Here is a 22,742-nt window from a genome sequence, read left to right as displayed (position 1 = left end):
AATATATCTTGCATGATATATGGGACACCCTGTGTAAGCTCTGCGAAGGCTCTATAATTAAGCAGTGGCGTAACTTCTTTACTGCTTATTGCTACTTTTGCCAGTACTGCTACAATTTTTGTTCAGAGCAAATCCCCATTGAGACGCGTCTAGAATCCATAAAGCTCGCAAAAGACTCGAGTATGACTAAAACTTTCGCATACACAAATAAACGCGACCGCAACAGCGCACGTCTGTAAAAAAGACGCAGCTTCTGGGACCGAATTCAACAAACTCTTCGTTCGTAAATGTTATTTTCTTTGCCATTGGTCAGCAGCCTTCACTAAATATACGTCCAGCATCGAGATTGGCAGGAATTCGTCCTTAGGAAATTCTACAGTAGGAGCTTTTTGTGCATATGGGCCGAGTACATTCAAGTACCATGAATTTAGACCCCTTACGGAAGAGGGCCTATGAAAGCAATTTATGCAATTCAATCGCACGTACTTGTTGAGACGTGGTCTGTTGTTTTGGGCTCTCATAAGGGCTGCTACAAAAATTAAGCGCTACTGATTTCGCATTCTCATGTTGGAATTTCAGAATGCGAATCAATTCTGAAGGAATGAAGCTGAACACTCAGCCGTACGTTTTTTCGCGAGGCGAGAGCTACCATACAGCATTTTTTCGGCTCTAGAAAATATGCGGCACAGAAAATACGTTGATTCGCGCCCTGCTTCCTGTTTGTTCTTTGCTTGAGACGCGGTCACACAGGCTCGACACGACAGCGATGGTTCTGACGCTGACCATCGACCGTCTCGCTCGCAGAACATATCACTGAAAGACCGCTCTGTCATATTAAGCCGGCAAAAATAACGAGGTGACCGATGACCCCGATTCCTCGTAGTGCGGCGAGCTTTCGTGCCAACGAAGCCGGCTAAAAACTAGCCTGCTGAGCGTCGATCTACGAGCCTCCGTGCGAGTGGCCTCTGTGCAAAATCACTGCACCATTTACGAGGCTGCCACAACAACGCCACTTGTATTTAGTCGCGCTCAAGATGAAACAACACAGGCTTCGCGAGTTCAAATGTATGAACCTACATAAATTTGACAAAAAATGGAAAAAAGTTTGTATAAAAGAAACGTAGCGACCTACATAAATTTTAGCCAATATCGGTTGCGTGCAACGTAACCTAAAGTACAGTGGAGCCGACGAATTGGACACCCTGTACTGGTGGACCTCGATGAATTGTGAGCAACTAGAAGGACGGAAACTGTTTTTACATTTCAGCCTTAGCGATAGTGATTTGTAATGCATAACTCTTTATTTGTACGTGCGCACGAGAAACAGGAAGTAGCGACACGGCGTGCTGCCAATATCAGAATAAGTCCCAGCTCTTCAAGTCCCGCACTTGTCAGCCCTTCTTCGCACGAAATGAGAATACTGAGATTGCTGGATGTGTACGCGTTATGCGAACACATCATTTCGCGACATTGTACTGTTTGCTTGACATTTTAAATGACCAACCAGTGACCATAGATTAAGCAATGTAAACAATCACCTCAGTCTGGTGCTTTATCGCACAAGGCACTGCATAACCCAGCCGCGGACCTCTCTGCTGTTTACTACAGTATTTGAAATAAATGTTTACTCTCGCTTCTCCCAACAGCGAGGGGAACTGTTTCTTAGGTTGAATAATGAAATAGATAGGTAGTATACGGCAGAAATTATGAATGGAAAGAAATGACTATATTGCTTGTGTTCTTGCGCATCAGCACACAAAATAGATAGGTATAGCACCAATTGCACGAAACGCAGTTTCTGTGGTTCTTCATGGTTCACTCGGGTATACTCTGTCAGTGCGCGTGTTCTTCCCGGCGATATGAACAATAAGTGTTTGTTGCGAGCTCTACATGCAGCACCCCAAGACAAGGCCTCAAAACACCCCGTAGTTCCCATATGGTGCAGTGCGCAACTGCTGAGACAATAAATGCCTGGGCTAGTTGGTTTACTTGCATCTTGAAACTGTCTTGTCCACTCTCTTCGTTCTCGCCTTTGTGCGCTTTCACAGTTTCAAGATACATAGACGCAGTTACTGAGCCTAGACGGAAAAATTAAACAACATGAAGATGCCACATAATGGTAATGTTTTCAAGGGTCCAATATAAATGTATACTGTAAAAGCAGCAGACGAGATTATTATTTTAGTTTTAACGCGTTTATACTTTTTGACTGGAGACCATGGGAAGCTGGGTCACCGAAGGGCTGGTTATCCGAATCCCCGAAATTAAGCTCGGTTGACTAAATGTAAACGAAACAGAAAGGGTGAAACTAAAGCACAACGCAGTACGTGTAGATAGCATAAAATATGCGATCAGTGTGATGGATTTTTTTAACGTTTTCTTGGGTATTTGCAGGTGGAGACGAAAGGTTGCACCAGACAACACTGGACTTTGGCGAGGATCAGGGTGACACGTAGCGAAAGCTTGGACTGTTGACAGTGGTTGTTACGTTCACTGTTGCCATTTCATGTTGTTTAGCGGCCTTCGTAAATGATGGGCCCTCTGCCGAGGGACTCCATCGTCACTCCGATGGTGCCGAAAGTGGACGGGGTGGACGGAACATCATAAAGAGAATGACTGCAACCACAAGGATTCCATTCGGGAAAACTTTGCGTTCACAAAGTGTCACCGCAGGAAGTGGCTTCCCGCTGAGGCGCTCATCAATCTTCGTCATTCTGGAAGTGAAGCCGTCGAGGTGTGTTTCAGACTCGCCCCAAACAGATGGGTGCCGGTGTTACGACATGCGTTATCGTGTTCAGACTCGCAGACTAAGTCCCATAATGCGCACTCTACGTGTGTGTAAACTGTAGTTTGTTTACTTGGGGCGTGGTTTTGTAAAAAGCGTCAGAGCAAGATGATATCAAAGCAAGCTAGCGTATTGTGTAAATTGTTGAAGCACCATATTACTTTTTCCTACAAAAAATTAAAAAAAAACAAATTCAGCTATTTACGAAATGAGTGAAAGCGCAAAAGTTCAGCGATTACATCTCATTTCAGATTCCCCCCCCCCCGTAAAAAAAGTATTCTCACGAAGAACAAGACTCGCCACCGGTGGCATTACATCATCAGACAACAATAAAATTTTTGTTACAGCAAATGCTAGGGTATGGCGTAACTCAAGGACATTGCCGTGATATGGGTCTGGAAGAATTTACACAGTTGTCATTACACTCGCTTCCCACTTGGCCAGTTCTATGTTGAGACTTGTAGAGAATGCATATTTTCGCGCTATGGTTACAAAATAAACAACCAGAATAAACATTACGTCTACGAAAATGTTTTTCATGTTATTGCCTGCTGTTGAACAAGCAAATTTAATTTAGTGTGGTTGTTTTTCTATAACAGCACTTGCGGGAACACTTTGTTACACAGAAGTAAGAAACATATTTTTAAAGAATTAGATTCTGAAACAAAGGTTACTTGAATCCACGTATGGTGTAGTGCGCAATGATTCCAGATGAAGCGGTGTGCATATTTTGTTAAGGCAAGCAAACTATGCTCGGTCCGCTCAGCTCAAAGGAGCGGTATTTTTTCAGCAGTGGAGGGGGCTAATGACATAGTAAACGGCTAGTAATATGGATGGAAATTTTTAACTGGGAATACAATAATAGCATATATGTAGAAGTGCACAGAGCTGGCCTCGATAGCGAAAAATTACGGGAACCTCTAACCACATTTTTTACAGTCGCCTATGCAAAATTACGCAGAGAATTCTAAGCGCAGATTGTGCAGACTATTACTCATTTGTGTTAGCCTAATTTTCGGTCCAAATGAACCGTTTACTCTTGATCTTTCGTAAACACACAAAGCTAAAACAAGCTGCATCGGCAACGTTTCCTGGGACATCCTATAATTTCATTCAGCAATACCATTTCAGACAACACATTCAGGCAGACAGAAGAAGTCAGATGAATCCAGCCACATATGCGCAACCGCTCGCGTGGCTGCCATGAAATTCTTCGACACTCTGTGCGTGATAAAACTCGGTGTGAATGAAATCCTGCCACGCGGCTATCTTTTGCAGCCAGGTGATCGCGCTAGCAGGCACTCACGTGAGGGCAGCATTGACCTCAAGTGAACGGCCCTAAATATTTATGCCTGTGAGCTGTCCCCCAGCCTTACGCCTGGTTCTGCCATCTCCAAAGTTTTCTTTGCCGACCTACGGACTAAAGCTCTTGGGTTAAGTTAACGGCACTTATCAAGACGCAGCTGCATTTCGCAGTTGTGTGGCAAGTTTAGGCAACACACTAATTATCCGTCGCATGATGCCTCTTCCGCCATGCCACTGGGAAAAAAACAATAACTAAATAAAGCGCTATAATGTTGTGCTGTCTATTGTCTAATGTAATTGTTGACTAAGGAGGCGAAGGACCCCTCAAGATATTAACGCTAAAGAAATTAACGCTAAAGTGCTGTAGATAGATGCCGCTTGAGTGCTACTTAAAGTGCGGCCTGAAAAGAAGATTTACAGGTGCCTTGCTTGGTCTTACAGCTTATGGTGAGAAAAAAACATATGCGCCGCATAACCGTACTCTAAGTCAAGCGTTCCTGAGTACTCAACTCGACAACTGGTGTCCCGAAGCAGGAAACAGTTTGATGACGCGACAATGACATTGCGAGCGCTGAGCGGGGTTCGCGAGCCCAGTGCCAAGGTGAGAAATGGGGGGTAGCGATGAGTTTTCACGGCTACAGGAGTTTACTCATTAAAATTTACATAGCTTCAGTAAGAAGTATGATGTAATGCTTTTGACCCGAGAGATACGAATTATTCCTGTAGACCTCGTGTAAGCTGGTTGCGCCTCATTAGTATTTCTTCCATTAGTCACGCCACTTACACGTGTGAACTTTCAAGAGACATGAAAAAAAAAAACGTTCTTCTGCACTAAGCGACACCCGTTATGCTGATGTAAAGTAGCAGTGAAATTATCCTGAGCAGATCTGTTAAAAGGTACCCAGTCAGTAAAGCGAGACTTTAGGTTGTATTGGGTGAATACAAGCACCTGTATTCACTAAGATATTGCAAAACGCACAGCAAAGGAAGGATAGGAATCCAAACGTTTCGTGTGCCACAAAAACTAAATCCAGTAGTTTTGGCATATTGGTTGTCTTCGTTAGCAATAGAAGAGAAAAAAAATTCGGGGAGACTGCCACGTGCCATATTTAATCAAGCCGGCGAGACTAAGTATACCGGATCGCAGCACATCAAAGAAGCATTCGCCTACATCGTAATGACCATTCGTTGTAGTTTTTTACTCACACTTGCGAAAATCTGCCGCGAGAAATGATCACATCTCGTCCACGAAAGCAGGGCTTTGAACTGTAATTTAGAGTTCATCTTTTTTTTTTCCTCGATGGATTCTAAGGACACCGGTGAAGTCAACACGCTTATGACTCTTCCCCGGCTATGGTCGATACGCAGTAAAAACATGCGGTGAGAGCGAGCACCTTTCTTTTCTTTTCTTTTCTTTTATGCGCTCGGGCGGAAGTAGAGCTAGCATGCAGTATGCATAAATTTTCTCTCGGATGTCTTTAAAGGACAGACGTGACCCCAGCCACCCCATGCACGTAGTGTAGATGCGCCACTATATCAGAGCGTGGGTGTGGCCGTGTCGTAGTGCACACGGGCACACACTAAGCAGCATTCGTTAAAATGGTCGCGTCGAGGTTGATGAATTTGATTTAGCCTCGTGAAGTGGTTTATAACGCCTTGCTGAGTCAGCACTACCTTAAAAGTACACACGTATGGGTTGAACACAAGAGCGTCCACGTGGACAAGTATTGAGGTCTACTGCAGACTAAGTTGGACTGTTGACTTGGACTGTTGACTTGTGGATATTAACTATGTGGACGTGCTATAAAAAGTACATGACGGAACATGACAGTACATGGGCATACTGTTACTACGGCAGATGGCTGTTGCTGCAGATGTTACCACATTAAATAAGCATTCCAGCACATGACCATGGACGACAAGCATATCGAGAGATGTCATTGGTTGGTTGCCAATGTGGCATCGCTGTGCAAGTTTATCACAGATACATGGCCCGAGGCTCACTCCTACCATTCAATAGACTGCCGAACACTTAATGCATTAGACGCCCTCGCGATTGAAATTGACATGAGCTCTACGCGATGTCTGTTTGTGTTTGACTTTCTTCTTATACACCGGGGTCCTTTTACTTTCTACAGCGCAAACACAAATCAAGTAATTGCGTCCTTCCTCCGAAAAACAAATTGTGGTGAAAGGCAAAAAAAAAGCAGAAATGTGCGAGAAACAACTGTTCTTTTGGCAACAGGACTGAAAGCAAAAATGTACACTTTAGTGCAGGTTCTTACGTTGAATGTATGTAGTCTGACGGCGTGCGAGTGTATAGAGAAAATTTGATTGGCTTCTAATTTCCGAGGACCTTCCTTATCACTGCCATTTTGGGAATACTGGAGTCCTCTTGAGGACATTTTACCTCATAAAAATTTCTAACTAATGTATTGCAACCACGTCACTCTCGCTTTACATATCTCACAAACTGGTATCAAAACAAAAATACAAAGGAGCGTACGACGTATTTGATGCAACATAATAACCAGAAAAAGCGGCCACACTTGAACTACCTTATGCGGAAGTATGAGACATCAATGAAAATTTTGCCCAACACATGTGAGAGAAGATTGTGCACTCAATGACACTCAACAAGAAAGTGAAGCGCAACGCTAAAGGCCCCGAAGTTAGGGAACTAGATGGTCGCAACGATCAGAGGAAGTTTCGCGAGGCGAAGGCTACATTTGTGCAGCGTTAGAATGCACGGCATGCAGATAAACGAGCCAGCGCTAGAGGGAAGGCAGCTGCCTTTCCTTGAGCAGATGAACATTTCTCGCCCGCTGCGACGCGTCGCAACCTAGCAGAGCTCCAGCAAGATGGAAAAACCTTCGTGTGCAAGAACCCGCAGCCACGTGAGCAGGATGCTCAGGGCAACCGAGAAACTGCCTCCCTCGTCGCTGGGTAGGAGGATACTCCCTAATGCGAGAACTTTTTTTTAGCTAAGGAGTATGTGCCACGCTTTCTTTATCGGTTCATTGCTAGGTCGAAAGCACGCGCATCATTAGTTGTTCCTTAGACGGCCAGTATTCGAGGTTGATGCCACAGAGAGTTTTCTTCCCATGCCATGTTTGTCATGACTATAATGACCGCGTTAGTAAAGCAACAATACTTTGGCTTAGATTCAGGTGGGGTCTTTGGTGGGCTGTTGGTAGACCGAAATGAGAAACGAGGGATACGTGCACAGCAAAATGACACGTATGGGCCAGATGCAGTCTGTCATTCTGGGACCTTATTTCGTGGGTCCTGGCTTTCGTTTTAACAAAAGAACGATGCACTTCAAGCAAACTATAGCTCTAAAATAAATTTCTGGACAAAAAGAACCTACGCCAAAGACGCTTGTGGCGATCCGAGAATGACGCTTACTGTGCAAACAATGCACACTGAAACAAGAAAAACACGGACACACACAGTGGAAAGCATGGTTCTATGTGTTCGGCGACACAACGGTTACAAACGACTGGGAACCACGTAATAAAAAAAGCAATTCGCGTTCATGAAATCTGCTGTAGACAGCAAGGAATAAACCTAACTACATACACACCTAACATAGTTTGCCTATAGATGAAGCAGGCCATGATTTTCGATTGCAAGTTGAAGGAGAAGCGGGCTGGAGAGAAAACGACGACGAAAGTCCAGTTTGGAGTAGAATAAAATGGTGGATGACATCCAACTTACTGAAGCTGTTTCTGACTAGCTTTTTCAAAGCACAAATGCTATATATTGGTGCAGCCGACAGGATACGCAAGATGTGGGTGACGCTCTTCATGACAGTACTTCATCGAGTCACCTTATTTGGAACTGCCACGAAATGCAAGATAAACCAGTGATCGACCTTCCCTATGACGTAACCTCTTCGACTCTCGTTGACACATTAATCGAGAAACGATACGCTATGGACAGCTACAGTCAAGAAAAATTTGCGGCTACGGACATTTGAGAAGCTTCTTCTGGAGCCTACACGGTATTGATTTAACGAACCTCAAGCATTAGTAGAAAAGGTGAGTCTCATCTCTAAAACTCTCCAAGAACCGCAACGAGAAATATAACAAGAGGAAGTGATCACTGCCCTGGTTAAGTGCTTTAGTCAAGATAAGCCATCAAAAAGTGTCATAAAACCTGAGAATTATCAAGGAGACTAACAATGTCCCCAACCGTGGCTATTCTTGCACGAATATATTGCTGAAAAGAATGAGTGGCCGTCTGATAATTTTGAAATATTGAACATGTGCCATTATCTGGTGACATTGCCAGTAAAAGGCCTGAACTGCAGTTCTTGCAGTAAATGTGACACTATTACGTTGGGAAGACTTGAAATAAAGATCTTAGACCACGGTGCCTCAGACAGTATTCCAGATAAAAGTAGTAGAATCGAGGGTCGTAGTGTTACGCTTCAAATACATATCTGATTTTGTGCTGAAGTGTTTTTTTTGAAGCATGCCTTACATGTGACCTTACCGAATATTTCCTTGTCAGCTGTGCTTGCTTTGATTACGCATAGGCTGCCTGTAGACATTCAAAGACCGGGGCAACTTAGAGCCCTAAAGACATGAGAGGAGATGCTACTTGCACTGCGCTATGAGTAGTTCATATCACATGGGGAACACGCACGATCTGAATTCAGAGTTCCATGCTATAGCAGAGGCTTAGAAAAGGCAAGCGAATGATGGCGTCAATAAGGCATTTTGAACTAGTGTAATATGAAGAAACTGTGTACGTTGTTCACATTTGAGTTTGATTGACGCGCACCTACGACTCGGACACAGGATACACTGGACAGCGATTTACTCTCACTTGATTTATTGTTTGACAGAAGAACATTTACGAAAATGACACAGTATTTTCGCACATGCGCAGAAAGCAAGACGAGACATTCATGATAGGAGCGCCAAAACAAACAAAAAGAATATCTAAAATTGTACCCCAATTGTTGCCTTTCTAGATACACCTACTCTCTAATATGCAGAGTTATGGTTGTCTGACTCAGTCACTACCCGCTTTTTTATTATGGTATGCCTCGACTATTCCGCGAGTTACTTGATCTTTGTGTCGAAAAATAATCTTCTTGCCGTAAGTTTCACGTCAACGTTGTCGCCCACACCGCCGCACGAGGACTCGCCAACCGAGCACCCGGATGGATCACGCTAGGATCAGAGAGGGGTCGCATGGTCAGTTGCCAGGAAATAACTCAGTACTACAGGTTAGCCAGGGCAGTGTACCCGCCAGCGCACAAATCGCTTAACGAGCGACAAGAAGTAGCTTGAAGACGACTTCAGAGGAACACCTAGCCCAACTCCGTAGCCTATCACCACTACTACCCGGACCAATACCCTAATGCATACAACCATTGCAAGAAATAAGCAGATCTGTTCCATATTATGTGGTCACGCCCAGCAGAAAATCCCACAAATCATGAAATAAGTTATAATTAGCAGTGGGAGGCTGTGTTGCTCAGCTCCTACCCTGACCTGGAGACCAATGTCATCAAGAGAGCTGAAGAAGCCGCCCGGGCCCAGGGAGTCGTGGCTGCCTAACGACGAGGTCATCCATCAATACCTTGTTTTCAAATAAAGTCTTTACTCACTCACTCTCTCTCAAATTATGCGCGAACTTGGAAACATAACGGATGAATGTCATTTTCCCCCTCCTCCCTCGGTACAGTGTATGCGGGGCACTCCGGCAGATGCGTAAACGATCGACTTAGGAAACTATACAGGCTATACTCATCTAGCCATGCACTGCACAAACTGCAGAAACGGTGGGTGTAAGCCACAGTTTAGTGACATGAAGGTTATTTTTCAACACAAGGATCAAATAACTCGCGGAATAGTCGAGACATACCACATTAGAAAAAGGGGGAGTGATGATCGCATGACAGAGAGCGTACGTATCTAGATAAGTTACAATTGCAGCAGAATGTTTAAGGGGTCTGATGCCTGCTCGCTCCTACCACGAATCTATCACCTTGCTTTGCTGCGCATGCGCGAATATACTGGAACATCTCTATAAATGTTCTTTTGTCAAACAATAAATCACTTGAGAGTCAAGCGCTGTCCTGTCTACTTTCTTTCTTTGCCCACGTCTTAGGCGCGCTTCACTTTAACTCAAATATGAACGTCAACCAACTGTGACATAATCAATCCATCAATCCCTACTCGCCACCTTATTGTGTACGTCGTGTCTTCTACTTTACTTCATAATGTGTCAAGTTCGACGGTATTAACCCGAGTGTCTTCGCATATAGTGAAGCCTCCATGTCTAAACTAACCAAAACCAGAACTACGGCAGCCGTCTATGCCTCGGTAAAGCAGTGCAGGTCCTAAGCTTCGATGGGACACTCGCTCCATTTAACGAGTGGGCTCCTTTAAACAATCAACTTCAAGGATAGTATGTTAGCAGTGACGTTTTAGTGTGGATGCGTTAACATGAACTCTAGAGACAGGGTATTAACTAAAATGAATGGACAATTTAGCAGCTTTTCTGTGCGCAGTCTATTCACTGGCAAAAAATAAAAGAAAAAAGCCCTCTTAATGACCTTCATCTAGAGAGAGTCTGTAGACTTTGCACAGACACAAAAACAAATTATATAAAGCGAAATCAGTCTATAAGAAGTCCCTAAGCAGTCTACAGATTGCCAAACTTTATTTTTGTAAGGACTAAGCACTGAAATTATTCTCTCGGGAGAAAACCAAGTTGCGTAGATGGTTTGGTATTTCAGTTACAACATAACTTCTATGGGCCTCCAACAAATAACAGAATTCTAAAATTCTGCACAGCACCAACATACACAGCATCACAGTTATTATAGCCAGCGTAAAAGCGTTTACTCTTATTTATCTCGTTGACTCAAGCTTGAGATAACCTGCGGCGTAAGATATACTGGCAATTCTCTTACACGCAAACAACTCTGCGCCGAAGTTTCTTGGTCTTCTTACGTTGCTACCAAGCGGTTTCCCACAACAAAAATTCGCTTAAGAAGAAGATCCCAGATTTTTTTGAGTCAGCATTTCGATGGGAAAAGAGCCGCCCATTCGGCACCCTTTACCTCAAATCCTACCTCGAGAGGCACTTCTCCAGTCCTCCGTGGCATTACGGCCCTCGTGAAAAGGGGAAACTAAACTTATCTCGTGGGCGTCCATCAATGCCCTATTCAGGAATTCCAGAAACGCAAGCTCTCTATAATCGGATTACTATGTTTGCTCGGTTGAGCAAGTTACCTTTTTACGCTGAATGTCATAAAAGAAGAACACAGAAGGAGGCTTAAGAAGGTCGGGGATTTACCGCCTTAGTTAGGTTTAGGGCTCGAAAAACACCAGAAAGCCGTTACGAAAGCATCATAACATCGCCAAAAAACAAGCGCACAGATATGCTCCCATGGTTTGGCGAAACACAGCCATGAACATAGTTAAAAAGGATTGATCTCATTAACAATAATGTTAAATAAAACCCGATCCTCGAGAGGATCGAAACATAAAACCTCCCCCTGTCAGTGACTCACGTAGTGCCACGGCAGCGAATACCGCTTTGGATTCTTCAGCTGGTTCTGGGTTGGGTTTCTTGTCACAAGCAGTTATATGAAGCAGCTACTGTCACGGCAATCCTCGAAAGCATAAACTAGACTCTCTTTCGCAGTCTGCTCAAGAAAGGTGCGCTTTGGTTTCATGAAAATATTTCAATTTGGAAGAAAGGTAAAAAGAAGGATGGTTTTCGTGGCGAGAATTGAATAGTTCGTAAAGTACGTGATACCTCGGTAGGCACGTATAAATAAAAGGAAGCCCTAATAAATTATCTCCGAACCTTTTCTGTGTTACAATGAACAAACCAATGAGACAACAAATATTCCCAAATTACCCAATGAAGTCTTCATCATCAAGCTCGTCGCGTTGCGCTGCATATACTTTTAAATGCGAAGCGTTTCTTGCCGAAAATTTGCCTTTGGCCGTATCTATCTACCTGGCCGCCTAGGTCTTGGTGCCCTCATGGCCGTTTCGTTAACTTGGTATGTACTGAAATTGGCATAGTATGACTAGAGTGTATGATGAACATAAATGATCGGTCGTGACATGAATGTGTCATGTATCCACGAAACAGCCATCTACGTCTTTGTATGTACCAAAACTGGCTTAGTAGGACAAGAGTGTATGACAAACGTTATTGATATGTGGTGACATACATGTCATGACCTGCGTGTGCTCCAAGTCATGAAACAGCCGCCTACGTTTTGATGCTATCATGGTCGTTTCGTTAACCTGGTATGAAGGGGATCATGATCACTTACCAAGTCTGATGTGTAATCCGATGTTTCGGAACCGCGTAGGTGTTCTTTGTTCACTGAGTTGGACAGGGAATCGTCGTCACTTATGTAGCCAGTACATGACGTAACGAACGTGCGTAAATGACAGGCATATGGTACCCTGGTGTCCAGTTCATCGTAGCTGTCGTCGATGTAATGATTAGCGATTGTAGCAGCCCTTGGGATGACATGTTCTTTTGTCTGGCAACAGCAGCGGCATTGTCCCAGTCAATCTTGTGATTATGTTCCTGCGCATTCTCGGCAATGGCGTTCGTCGTGTGACTATTATTTCTTACGTCGTGTGTATGGTCCTTAAGGCGTCTGCAGAACTTCCCTGTTTCACCAATATATATACTTTGTGGCAATCAGTGCACGGTATCTTATAAAAGACTCCTTGCAATGATTCAACAAGTAACCTGTCTTTCACATTCATTAGCTGGTTCCGGAGCTTGCCGGTCGAGATGCGGGCAATGTGCAAGTCGTATTTTTAAAATACGCGCGACAGTGCTTCGCTGATTCATTGGACGCAAGGGATGGCTGCACATGCACATATTGTCGTGTTGTTCTCCTAGCTTGGCGGTAATGTCCCCCTCTCGGTCCTGCAATGAAACGACTAGGGTAGCCGTTGCGGGTTAGCTCACGGTAGATTTTCTGTAATTGGTATGTACCGTAACTTGGTATGTACCAAAATCGGCACAGTATGACAAGGGTGTATGAGGAATGTAAATCATGACATGAACGTAATCAGATGCGTGTCATGTAGGCCCTAGTAAGTTATTCCCGAAACTTTTCTTTGTTTAAACCATCCAATGAGACAACGAGAAATCGCCATTTACTCAATAATAAATGCAGTTTCACCCAACATTCGCTACTTCTTACGCGAAACCAAACTGGTTATATTGAGGGCACCGGATACGTAGTAATTTAAGCAGTTGTGAAATATGAGGTGTTGTTGCGAGCGTCTATAACGTCGCAGCCTTGAGCTCCACATAACCACACCTTCCGCAAATGTATCGCTTCTACAAATTTCCCTTCAATTCATCTACTTACTTTTATTAGTAGGAGAATTGGGACTTTTTTTTTCACATTCACAAATATATTGCCAATTGCGACACCTATGTACTGGCATAAACCACGGACAGCGTCGACGCAAGAAAAACTGCTGCTCCCACGTGCCGTACGTAAAACGTGGATGGGTTAACCGCGCCGCGGAAGCTCAATTGCTAGACCATCGCACGTGTAATGCGAAGAGGTGCGATTGTTCCTCACCTGCGGCAATCTTGCGTACAATTGCTGGCTACTTTCAGGCTCGGAAAAACACTTATGTAGCACGTATTAAGCAACAGAAGGCTGTATCGGGAGTTTTTCCTGTCGCTCTACAATTTTCTCATTCATACTTATAATCTAATTATAATAGTTTTAAAAGCTGATTATTTCAGTCTAATTATATAGTGAAGCGGAATGAAAAAGAAATAAGGTGAATATCTCCAAGCGACGGCAAACATCATCATCACGACGAACGCTATTGCTGAGAATGCGCAGGAACATAATCACAAGATGGACTGGGACAATGCCGCTGTTGTTGCCAAACAAAAGAACTTGTCTAGCTACGTGGCATTCGCATGTTTTTAAGCTCGGGCTAAGGTTAGCTGGGACTATTATATATATATATATATATATATATATATATAATGCGATGCCAAGGAACACTGACACTAGTTGATATAATTTGTGTAAAAGTGTTCGTCTGTGTGTTTCAGTCTGCGTACATGTGAGTAATATGTGCATGACTGTTAGTGGCTGTTGACATTTCTCGCATGTTGGTGTGTCTTCTTTCGTAAGTAAGTAATTGTGCGTGAGGTGTGTGTGCCCAATGCGTAGTCGGCATAAAACTACTTCGATGAACCGCTCCTGATGATAGCATGACTTCCATTCGCCAACTATGGGTTTCGTGAGATGTAGTTTGTTGTCCGCACAACGGTCCCATTCGCGTTGCCATTTTACCGTGAAGGCTTTTCTAATTGCACGGATGCTATCATTATATGGGAGTTTCGTGTTTGTAATATCTTTGTGCGCTGCCATCAATGCACATCTATCAGCTGCTTCGTTGCCTGGTATCCCAACATGGCTTGGGACCCAACAGAAACGAATTGACCTCCCGCATTCGTTAAGGACCAACATGTTTAAAATGTCTCCTATCAGGGGTTCACACTCAGATTTCAACTGTAGAGCCTTCAGTGAGCTTAAAGAGTCAGTGTATATGACTGCATGTTTCTGTTTATCAGTTATAATCTTTTTAACAGCAACCCAGATAGCGTAAACTTCAGCCGTGAAAACAGAAGCGTGTTGTGGTAATCGAATACTTCTTTCCCAATTTTCCGCTACGGCCCCCACACCCACGTGATCTTTTGTTTTAGAGCCATCAGTGTAATATTGCATGTTATTTTTATATTTGTCCTGTAGTGCACGGAATTCTTGTATAATGTGTTCGTGTGGGGTGTCTCTTTTCTTTAGATGTGTTAACGTCCAATCACATAAGTGTGTGAAATCGTACCACGGGGCCAGCCGTTGTGGTTTCTTGGCAACCCGGAGGACTTCGTGGGGAATGTCATAATCCCGACAGTATTGCTCATACCGCAGGACAAGTGGCCTAATCGTGTTCGGTTTATTTGTGTAGTGTAAGCGTGTGTTGCATTGTGTGAGGATGTTGTAGCATATGTGTTGGGGTGATGACTGAATTTTGAGTACGTAGGAAAATGTGAGGAATGCTCTGCGTTGCTGTAAGGAGGGTTCATTACACTCGACGTATAAACTTGGAATAGGTGAAGTTCGGTAGGCACCACTTGCCAGTCGCAGTCCAAGGTTATGTACCGGATCAAGTTGTTTGATGTAGGACTGTCTGGCTGAACCGTAAACCACGGAGCCGTAGTCTAAAAGGCTACGCACAAGAGACCGGTAAATACGTAAAAGACAGGTTCGGTCGGAACCCCAGTGCTTATGAGATAAAACTTTGAGGATATTCAATGCTTTATTTGCCTTAATCTTTAGTGTTTTAATGTGGGATAGGAAGTTTAGTTTTTTGTCAAAGGTTACTCCCAAGAATTTATATTCTTGTTTCACCGGCAGCGCGACATCATTCATTTTTAAATCCGGGTCTAAATACAACCCTCGTTTTTGCGAAAAAAGCACTGTAACAGTTTTCTGAGTAGAGAAGCGGAAGCCATTTTTCTCAGCCCACTCCATTAGTTTATTTATTGTTATCTGGAGTTGCCTTTCACATGTTCGTAAGTTCGAGGCGCGGCACGCTATTTGCAGATCATCGACGTATATGGAGTGCATAACAGAGGTGGGAATGACGTTGTTGACAGAGTTCATTTTTACTGTAAAGAGTGTTGTGCTAAGTACGCAACCTTGTGGCACGCCGTTTTCTTGGATAAATGTGCGCGAGAGCACAGTGCCTAGACGGATTTGGAATGTTCTATTGGACATAAAATCAGCCAGACAATTTAGCATTTTGCCACGGATTCCTAATGAGGCGAGGTCACGTAAGATCCCAAATCTCCACGTGGTGTCGTACGCTTTTTCTAGGTCGAAAAACACTGCCAGGCAGTGCTGTTTGTGTAAAAATGCTTCACGTATTTCGTGTTCAAGTCGGACGAGGTGGTCTGTCGTTGAACACCCTTTTTTATAGCCGCACTGGTGAAAATCAATGGAGTTCCGTGTATCAAGCGTGAAAGTTAATCTTACATTTACGAGACTTTCGTATGATTTCGCCAAACAGCTTGTCAGGGCAATGGGTCGAAAGCTGCTTGGGGATGTGGGGGATTTACCTGTTTTTAAAAAAGGCACAACTATTGCGTTTTTCCAACTCTTTGGCATGCTTCCAGATTCAAATACTTTGTTAAAAAATTCAAGGAGAGCCTCTACGGATGCTTGGGACAGGTGTGCAAGCATGGAATAATGAATGCGGTCAGGACCTACTGCAGTTTTCTTGCCAGCACAGAGAACCCTGTTAAGCTCTTGTAGCGTAAATGGAGCGTTGTATTCGTCTCTTGACATACACGCAGTTGGTAGCTTCTCTTTTTCTGCCGACAGTTTGTATTTTAAGAACCTGTTTGAATAATTAGCCGAGCTAGAGATGTTATAGAAATGATCCCCAAGTATGTTCGCTTGTTCTTGTAGTGTTGTCTGAGTGCCTGAAGGTGTAAGTATGGGTATCGTGTATGGTGAGTAGTCCCCCTTAAACTTTCTGACCTGGTCCCACATCCTTTTGGATGTAACGGTGCTGTTAATCGTAGATACATATTTTTGCCAAGAACATTTTTCTGCCTGTCTCCGGATATATCGAGCTTTCGCTTTGGCTTGTTTAAAATTTAGAAGGTTGTTATGTGTTGGGTACCTGCGTAAGATTCCCCAAGCCTTATTTTGCTGCTTTTTTGCTATGGTGCATTCATGTGTCCACCAAGGATTAAGTTTTTTGCGAACAACGCCAGAAGATTGCGGAATGGCCTTTTCGGCTGCTGAAATAATACAGTTAGTAAATTTTTCATTTATTTCTTCAGTGCTTAAGTCTGTTAAAGTGAGCTCCTCCAGCCTGGCACTTTCTGTGAAAACAGACCAGTCTGCCATTTGTAGTTTCCAACGGCGCGGTTTGTGAGATATAATGGGTAGTGTTGATGTGAGGTTGATTATAGCAGGTAGATGATCACTGCCATATGATGTCTTCAGTACATCCTATTTAAAATCGGTAAAAATGTCGGGAGAGCAGAATGCTAAATCAATGCAGCTAAAAGTACGTGAACTGGGAGAAAAATGAGTTGGCGTGCCTGAATTTAAAAAACAGATGTTATTAGTCAAAATGAAATCTTCGATAAGTTGTCCTCTTTGGTCATTCTTATCGCTACCCCAAAGAGTGCAGTGAGCATTAAAATCACCAACTAAAACAAAAGGCTCCGGCAGCTGGTCAATTAAATCTTCCAAATCTCGAATTGTGAAATGGCTATGGGGAGGAATGTATAATGAACAGATGGTTACAGTCTTAAATGACAAAACGGTGACAGCTACTGCCTCATGCGGAGTATTTAATGAAACGTTCCGTGTAGGGACGCCGCCTTGAACGACAATAGCGACACCTCCTGACAGACGACTGGAGTGTTCGCGGTCCTTTCTTATAACTGTAAAGCCTTTAAGGAAATTTGTATGCTTTGGTCCTAGGTTCGTCTCTTGAAGGCAGAATGCCACTGGTGATAACTTATTTATGATATCTTTGATGTCACCTAGATTGTGAATGAGGCCTCTGCAGTTCCAATGAATGATAAAAGCCATCTTATTGGAATTGGGGAAAAAATACTTTTGTGTGTGAGCTTATAAATTGTAGGTGACATCTATTTAAAACCTGGTTACTATTATGAAGGGCGGTAACCGCTCAGGTTACCTTTCCCTTTCTCACAGAAGTTAAAATATGTTTCTCCTTCTGTGTGCGCTCCAAGGAGCGCGGGTCTTTTGGCGTCAATGACGCCGGGATTTTTGGGTCGACGTCCATCGCCTTTTCCGAGGCACTGGACGATCGAGAGCCAGGCGCCGAGACGCGCGTCTCGGGCCGTGGGGTACGCTTTAACTTCGGGCCCTGCGGCACTGTTGTCTGCGGGCCCGTATTCGTTGCTGGTGGAGCAGCACTGGCTGCAGCCACCAAGGGGGCGGTTGGGGTTTCTACAGGAGTACCGGAAGTGGAACCTGTAGATTCCTGAGACCGGTGTGGCGCTGCCCCCTGCCGCGTCACACTGGCATAGCTTACTTGAGGTAAGTGCGCTAACCTTTTCCTCGCTTCATGAAATGAAATCTTTTCCTTTACAGTTATTGCAATTATTTCTTTTTCTCTTTTCCAGCAAGGGCAGCTCCGCGAGTAAGCTGGATGGTCGCCCTTGCAATTGACACATTGTGCGGGAGCATTGCAGTTGTCAGATGGATGGTCGTTGGCGCTACACTTTGCACATGTCTCCTTTCCTCTGCATGATTGTGATGCATGTCCGAACCTTTGGCACTTGAAGCAGCGCCTCGGGTTCGGTATGTATGGTCGGACGTTGATTTTCAGGTAGCCTGCGTCGAGTGAACTTGGCACAGTACTGGAGCCAAATGTAAGTATTACGTGTTTTGTGGGGATCTGTTGGTCGTTTCGTCGAAGTGTTATCCTTTGTACCTTGATTACATGTTGCTCCTGGAATCCCTCAAGGAGCTCTTCGTCACTGAGGTTCATGAAATCTTCTTCTGATATTACTCCTCTGCTGGTGTTGAGCGAACGATGTGGGGAAATTGTGACATTAGTGTCACCGATGCTTTTGAGTTCACAGAGTTTTTCGACTTGTTCTTTCTTTGTCAGTTCGAGGAGGAGGTCTCCACTTGCCATCTTTGATGCTTTGTAGCCTGATCCGATCGCGCTTGATAGGCATTTGGATACTATGAAATGTGATAGTTTTCTAATAGTTGTGTTGCCTTCACTGTGAAGGACATGGAACTTTGGGAAGGTGTCATAATTTGGTTTTAATTGGAAGTGAAATGTTGCTTCGGTGCGCCCTCGTTTTGGAGGGCGATCTTGGAGGGGGGGAAAAGCGTTTGCCATGTAAACACTGGAAAGTTCGGCGGCGATGGTGGCCACCCACCACCGAGCCCAACAAGGGGACGCTACAAGGTTGGAAGAATACCTGCAGACGCCAGCCATGCATCGCCGCTATAACCTAATATATATATACCCAAGGCAGGATATATTACACACGGTTAACCCTTGCCGCCAGGAAATACGGAAGTAATAAGAAGTGAAGAGAAGACAGGAAAGATGTAAAAGTAGGAGATAAAGACGAAGATTCGAGAGGAAGAGATAGGAAGAGGCGACTGCCGATTTCCCCCGGGTGGGTCAGTCCGGGGGTGCCGTCTACGTGAAGCCGAGGCCAAAGGGGTGTGTTGCCGCCGCCGAGGGGCCGTAAAGGTCCAAACACCCGGCATTGGCTCAACCCCCAGGATCCCCTTTTCCCCGGACACGGCTAAGCCGCGCACGGCTACACGCGGGAGGGTCCAACCCTCGTGTGCTCGGGTCCGTGGTGTCGCCACACACCAAACGTCTGCTTACGCAGACGCCCCTGCGGGGTGAATGCTGTACAATAAACGTGGTTTTCCCCTACGACGGATGTCCTCAGTATATCTGATTACTTGTAATTTGTGAACTCGTTAGGAAGATTTGTTTCTGCAGGTTTTTAATTGTATCTGCATGTGAAATTCAGTAGTACTATTACATCCTCTTCTTGCATGTTTGCTTGAACTATTGCATCATTTGGCGCACATCTGTCAATACCCAGAAAATGGGTAGTCGGAGGCGTGAGCAGCTGGCACCATTTCCTTGCACACGGACGTAAGAAAAAAAAAGAAATTATTGAAAAACACGGGCAAACAAGTACAGTTTTACATTTTATTGGAATACTCCAAATTAAAACATGATGCAAACGCAGATACCTTATAACTTTACTTTGTCTGACTGCTCAATTAGGTAAGTACTACTGCTATTTTCTGGAAACATTAATTTTTTTTTTCTTTACAGGGTAGTTCGGCATCTTAAGAATCCTCTTTTCGCCCGATTGTTGGCCTGCCTCCTTATATGGTTGCGTGCCATAGCTGCGGACTATGATCATCATCATCATAACAGCTTAACCTGATTGCCTGCATTACAACGTCTTTTCGTTTGCAGTGTACTTGTGCACTTACACCACAGCTCGTAAAGCTCATGGTACGTTCACTGACAACGTCGCTCCCATGCACTTTTTCATGCGTCAGTGCTTGCTGTGTTGGAACTTCATTCTGTATTTTATGTGCGATGTGAGTTGCGTTATTCGGATTTTGTGCCCACAGAAATGGCTCTCTGACATCACGTATCCTTACCAGCGTATACCCCGCCGGGATTTGGCAACTTGCAACAAAAAACTGCTAAATAACACAGCAACTGTCGTTGGTCAAGAGGTCAAGTCCACACACAACCAAGCCGTACTTAAAGGCTCGTCCTATGGATGGTCTGTGCACATACTGCACTTTATAAGCTTGAAGCTTTATTGTTTTTGGCACTAGAGACCGGATAAGGGGCAAAATGGGCCAGAAACAGTACTTGCGCAAACAAAGGTCAAGCTGATCGTAAAAATTTCAGTAATACAACTGTCAAGCAGACTGTACTAAGAAAACAAAAGGAAAACGTCGTTTAATTTGCGAAATGGCGGTGCACCTTCCGTGACGGCGTTCAACATGCACAGTGCCGAACATGAGGTACTGTGCATGTCGTTAGGAGGCTGTGTTGTAGGCAAGGGTCATTTGGTTAGCATAGGCGCACCTGGCTACGTGAAAGAAGTATAGCGTATTTTACCGAGACGTGCCGAAACTCTGCGCTGTTCGTTACCTGCGTCGGTAAGCTTAGCATGTTTACTTAGCTATGATATCTGTGAAATTGCACAGCTTCGAACGTCGTCCAAGCGAGCGTAAAGCGCAGGCATGTAGCTGACATTCCGATTGAGTAGTTGTGGTGTTCTACTCGTTCAGAAAAATAATGAGGCTTCAGCTTTCGTCTGCAGAGAGTACACTTCCATGGGTATTGAATAAAGCACTAAAGGTACATCGGTTACTTCTGGCACGTCACTGCCCCATTTATTGACACGAAATATATGCCGATTCTAAGCGCAGTACATGACAGAGTCCAAGGCACAAATATTTGTAATGCATCCACCTGAATTTATATCTGTCGTTAGCACTTACATTAGTACATAACCTGAATGTACACAGCACATTTATTTTGATTTGTTAAAACAATTCTAGTCCAGCTGTGCCTGATAACAGAAATAACATTTCAAAGATATACGTATATGCGTTTCGTGTACAAGGATGATATCGCAAGTAAGTATAGGATGTTACCCTACGACCGCTCATAATTATGAGTTGATGATTTCACTGCTTTGGGGGAAAAGGTCTTGTCCTGCCTATAACGAATATCAAACTTGAACTGGGAACAGAAACTTCCACAACTGCCTTAAAGGAGAGAGATAATTTCTTTGAAGGAAGGCAGAGAGGTCGGCCTGGGCTAGCGTGATCTAGCCAGCTACTCTGCACAGAGTGAAAAAGGAATCGGCACGTAAATACTGCATGAGGGGTGATGATGACAGACGAAGGAGGCATACGATGGAGGCTACTACAGCATTCTCATGGTTTTCAACAAAGTAAATAAAGGTCTTAAGTAGTGTCATCCGCCTTCCAGAGCACGGCTGGAGTCATGAATCTATCTGGAAACTCAAAAAAACGCGCAACAATAAGATTGTGTGTGGGCTTCTCCTGGGTGAGCAGCGAAGGTGCCAAGTAAGGTCTTTATATTATGTAAAGAGCAGCGATAAGCGGCTACAGTATGGGAAGGACATGCACTGCTCTTTTAGCGGCCGGAGTCTGGTGGCCACAGATGATCGCGCGCATTGACTCTAGCAGGTGCTTCAGCATTTTTTCAACGCTTTCCTTGTGGTTCTTCTCGGCTTCTTTCTTGTCTGTTGGGTAGTCTGCTTCACTAGCCTGAGCATCCACTCCTTGACGTAGAGGAACACTACGGCATGGCGTCGTGCCCGTGGGTCTACGGGGCAGCAAAGACCACTCCGTGTCTGCGCCACCCAGAAGCGATGAACGCTCGTCCTGTTTTCTCAGCGACGCTGTATTTGCAGTAGGCGTGGTAATTGTCCTCGGCACCGTCACCGACAGAGGTTGTAGTGGCCCCTGCGCCTCGTCCTGTATTCCGCTTGATTTGAAAGCTCCACTATGTTTGCGAAATGAGACCAAAAGCATATAAATAAGACATTTGAAAACTATGCATCCGTTTTATCGTAGTTGTCAGCGCTTCTAGGATCGTAGGCTGCGCAGAAGGGTTTGGCAATTTATCTGCTGCGTGGAAAACTTAACAGTCATGCTTTTCCCCTCACTTTTTTGTGTGTGTTCTGAATAAAACGATAAAGGAGTGTTTTCTTTTTCTCCTAGTCTTTCCAAATGTTTTTGCAGCCGTTGAAATTCTTTGCGTGACATAGAAAAATTTAGTAGTCCATGTAATTTGTAAGTCAGTCTCTCCGCAGCAACTTTTGTTGAACAAAACCTAAGAGAACAGAACATGCTGTCACCCCCTATATTATGTCATCTTAAATCAGGCCACATACGTTGTGTGTCACGATCAACTGCCACGTTCAACGCATCCATGGTTTAACTCTAGTACACACACATAAAAACCAGAGATAGTAGATGGGGAAACGGCACTGTGGCAGCTCA

The 22,742-nt window shown here is 44.3% G+C and overlaps 1 protein-coding gene and 1 long non-coding RNA gene across 2 annotated transcripts in view; one reads left to right on the top strand and one right to left on the bottom strand.

Annotated features, from left to right (window-relative positions):
* The window catches only part of LOC135902069 (uncharacterized), a 55,776-nt gene extending 52,462 nt beyond the window's left edge, over positions 1-3,314 (top strand). The window contains exon 6 of the mRNA XM_065431974.1: positions 2,395-3,314. Within this exon, the coding sequence (XP_065288046.1) occupies positions 2,395-2,456 (62 nt within the window). The 3' untranslated portion in view covers positions 2,457-3,314. The remainder of the gene's footprint in view (positions 1-2,394) is intronic.
* The window catches only part of LOC135902070 (uncharacterized), a 750,038-nt gene that overhangs the window by 670,377 nt on the left and 56,919 nt on the right, over positions 1-22,742 (bottom strand). The gene's annotated exons all lie outside the window — the stretch shown is intronic.

Source organism: Dermacentor albipictus, chromosome 4, assembly GCF_038994185.2.
Source record: "Dermacentor albipictus isolate Rhodes 1998 colony chromosome 4, USDA_Dalb.pri_finalv2, whole genome shotgun sequence".
Classification (NCBI taxonomy): Eukaryota; Metazoa; Arthropoda; class Arachnida; order Ixodida; family Ixodidae; genus Dermacentor; species Dermacentor albipictus.
The sequence above is the reverse complement of the archived record's forward strand: the minus strand, read 5'-3'. Positions and strand labels throughout refer to the sequence as shown.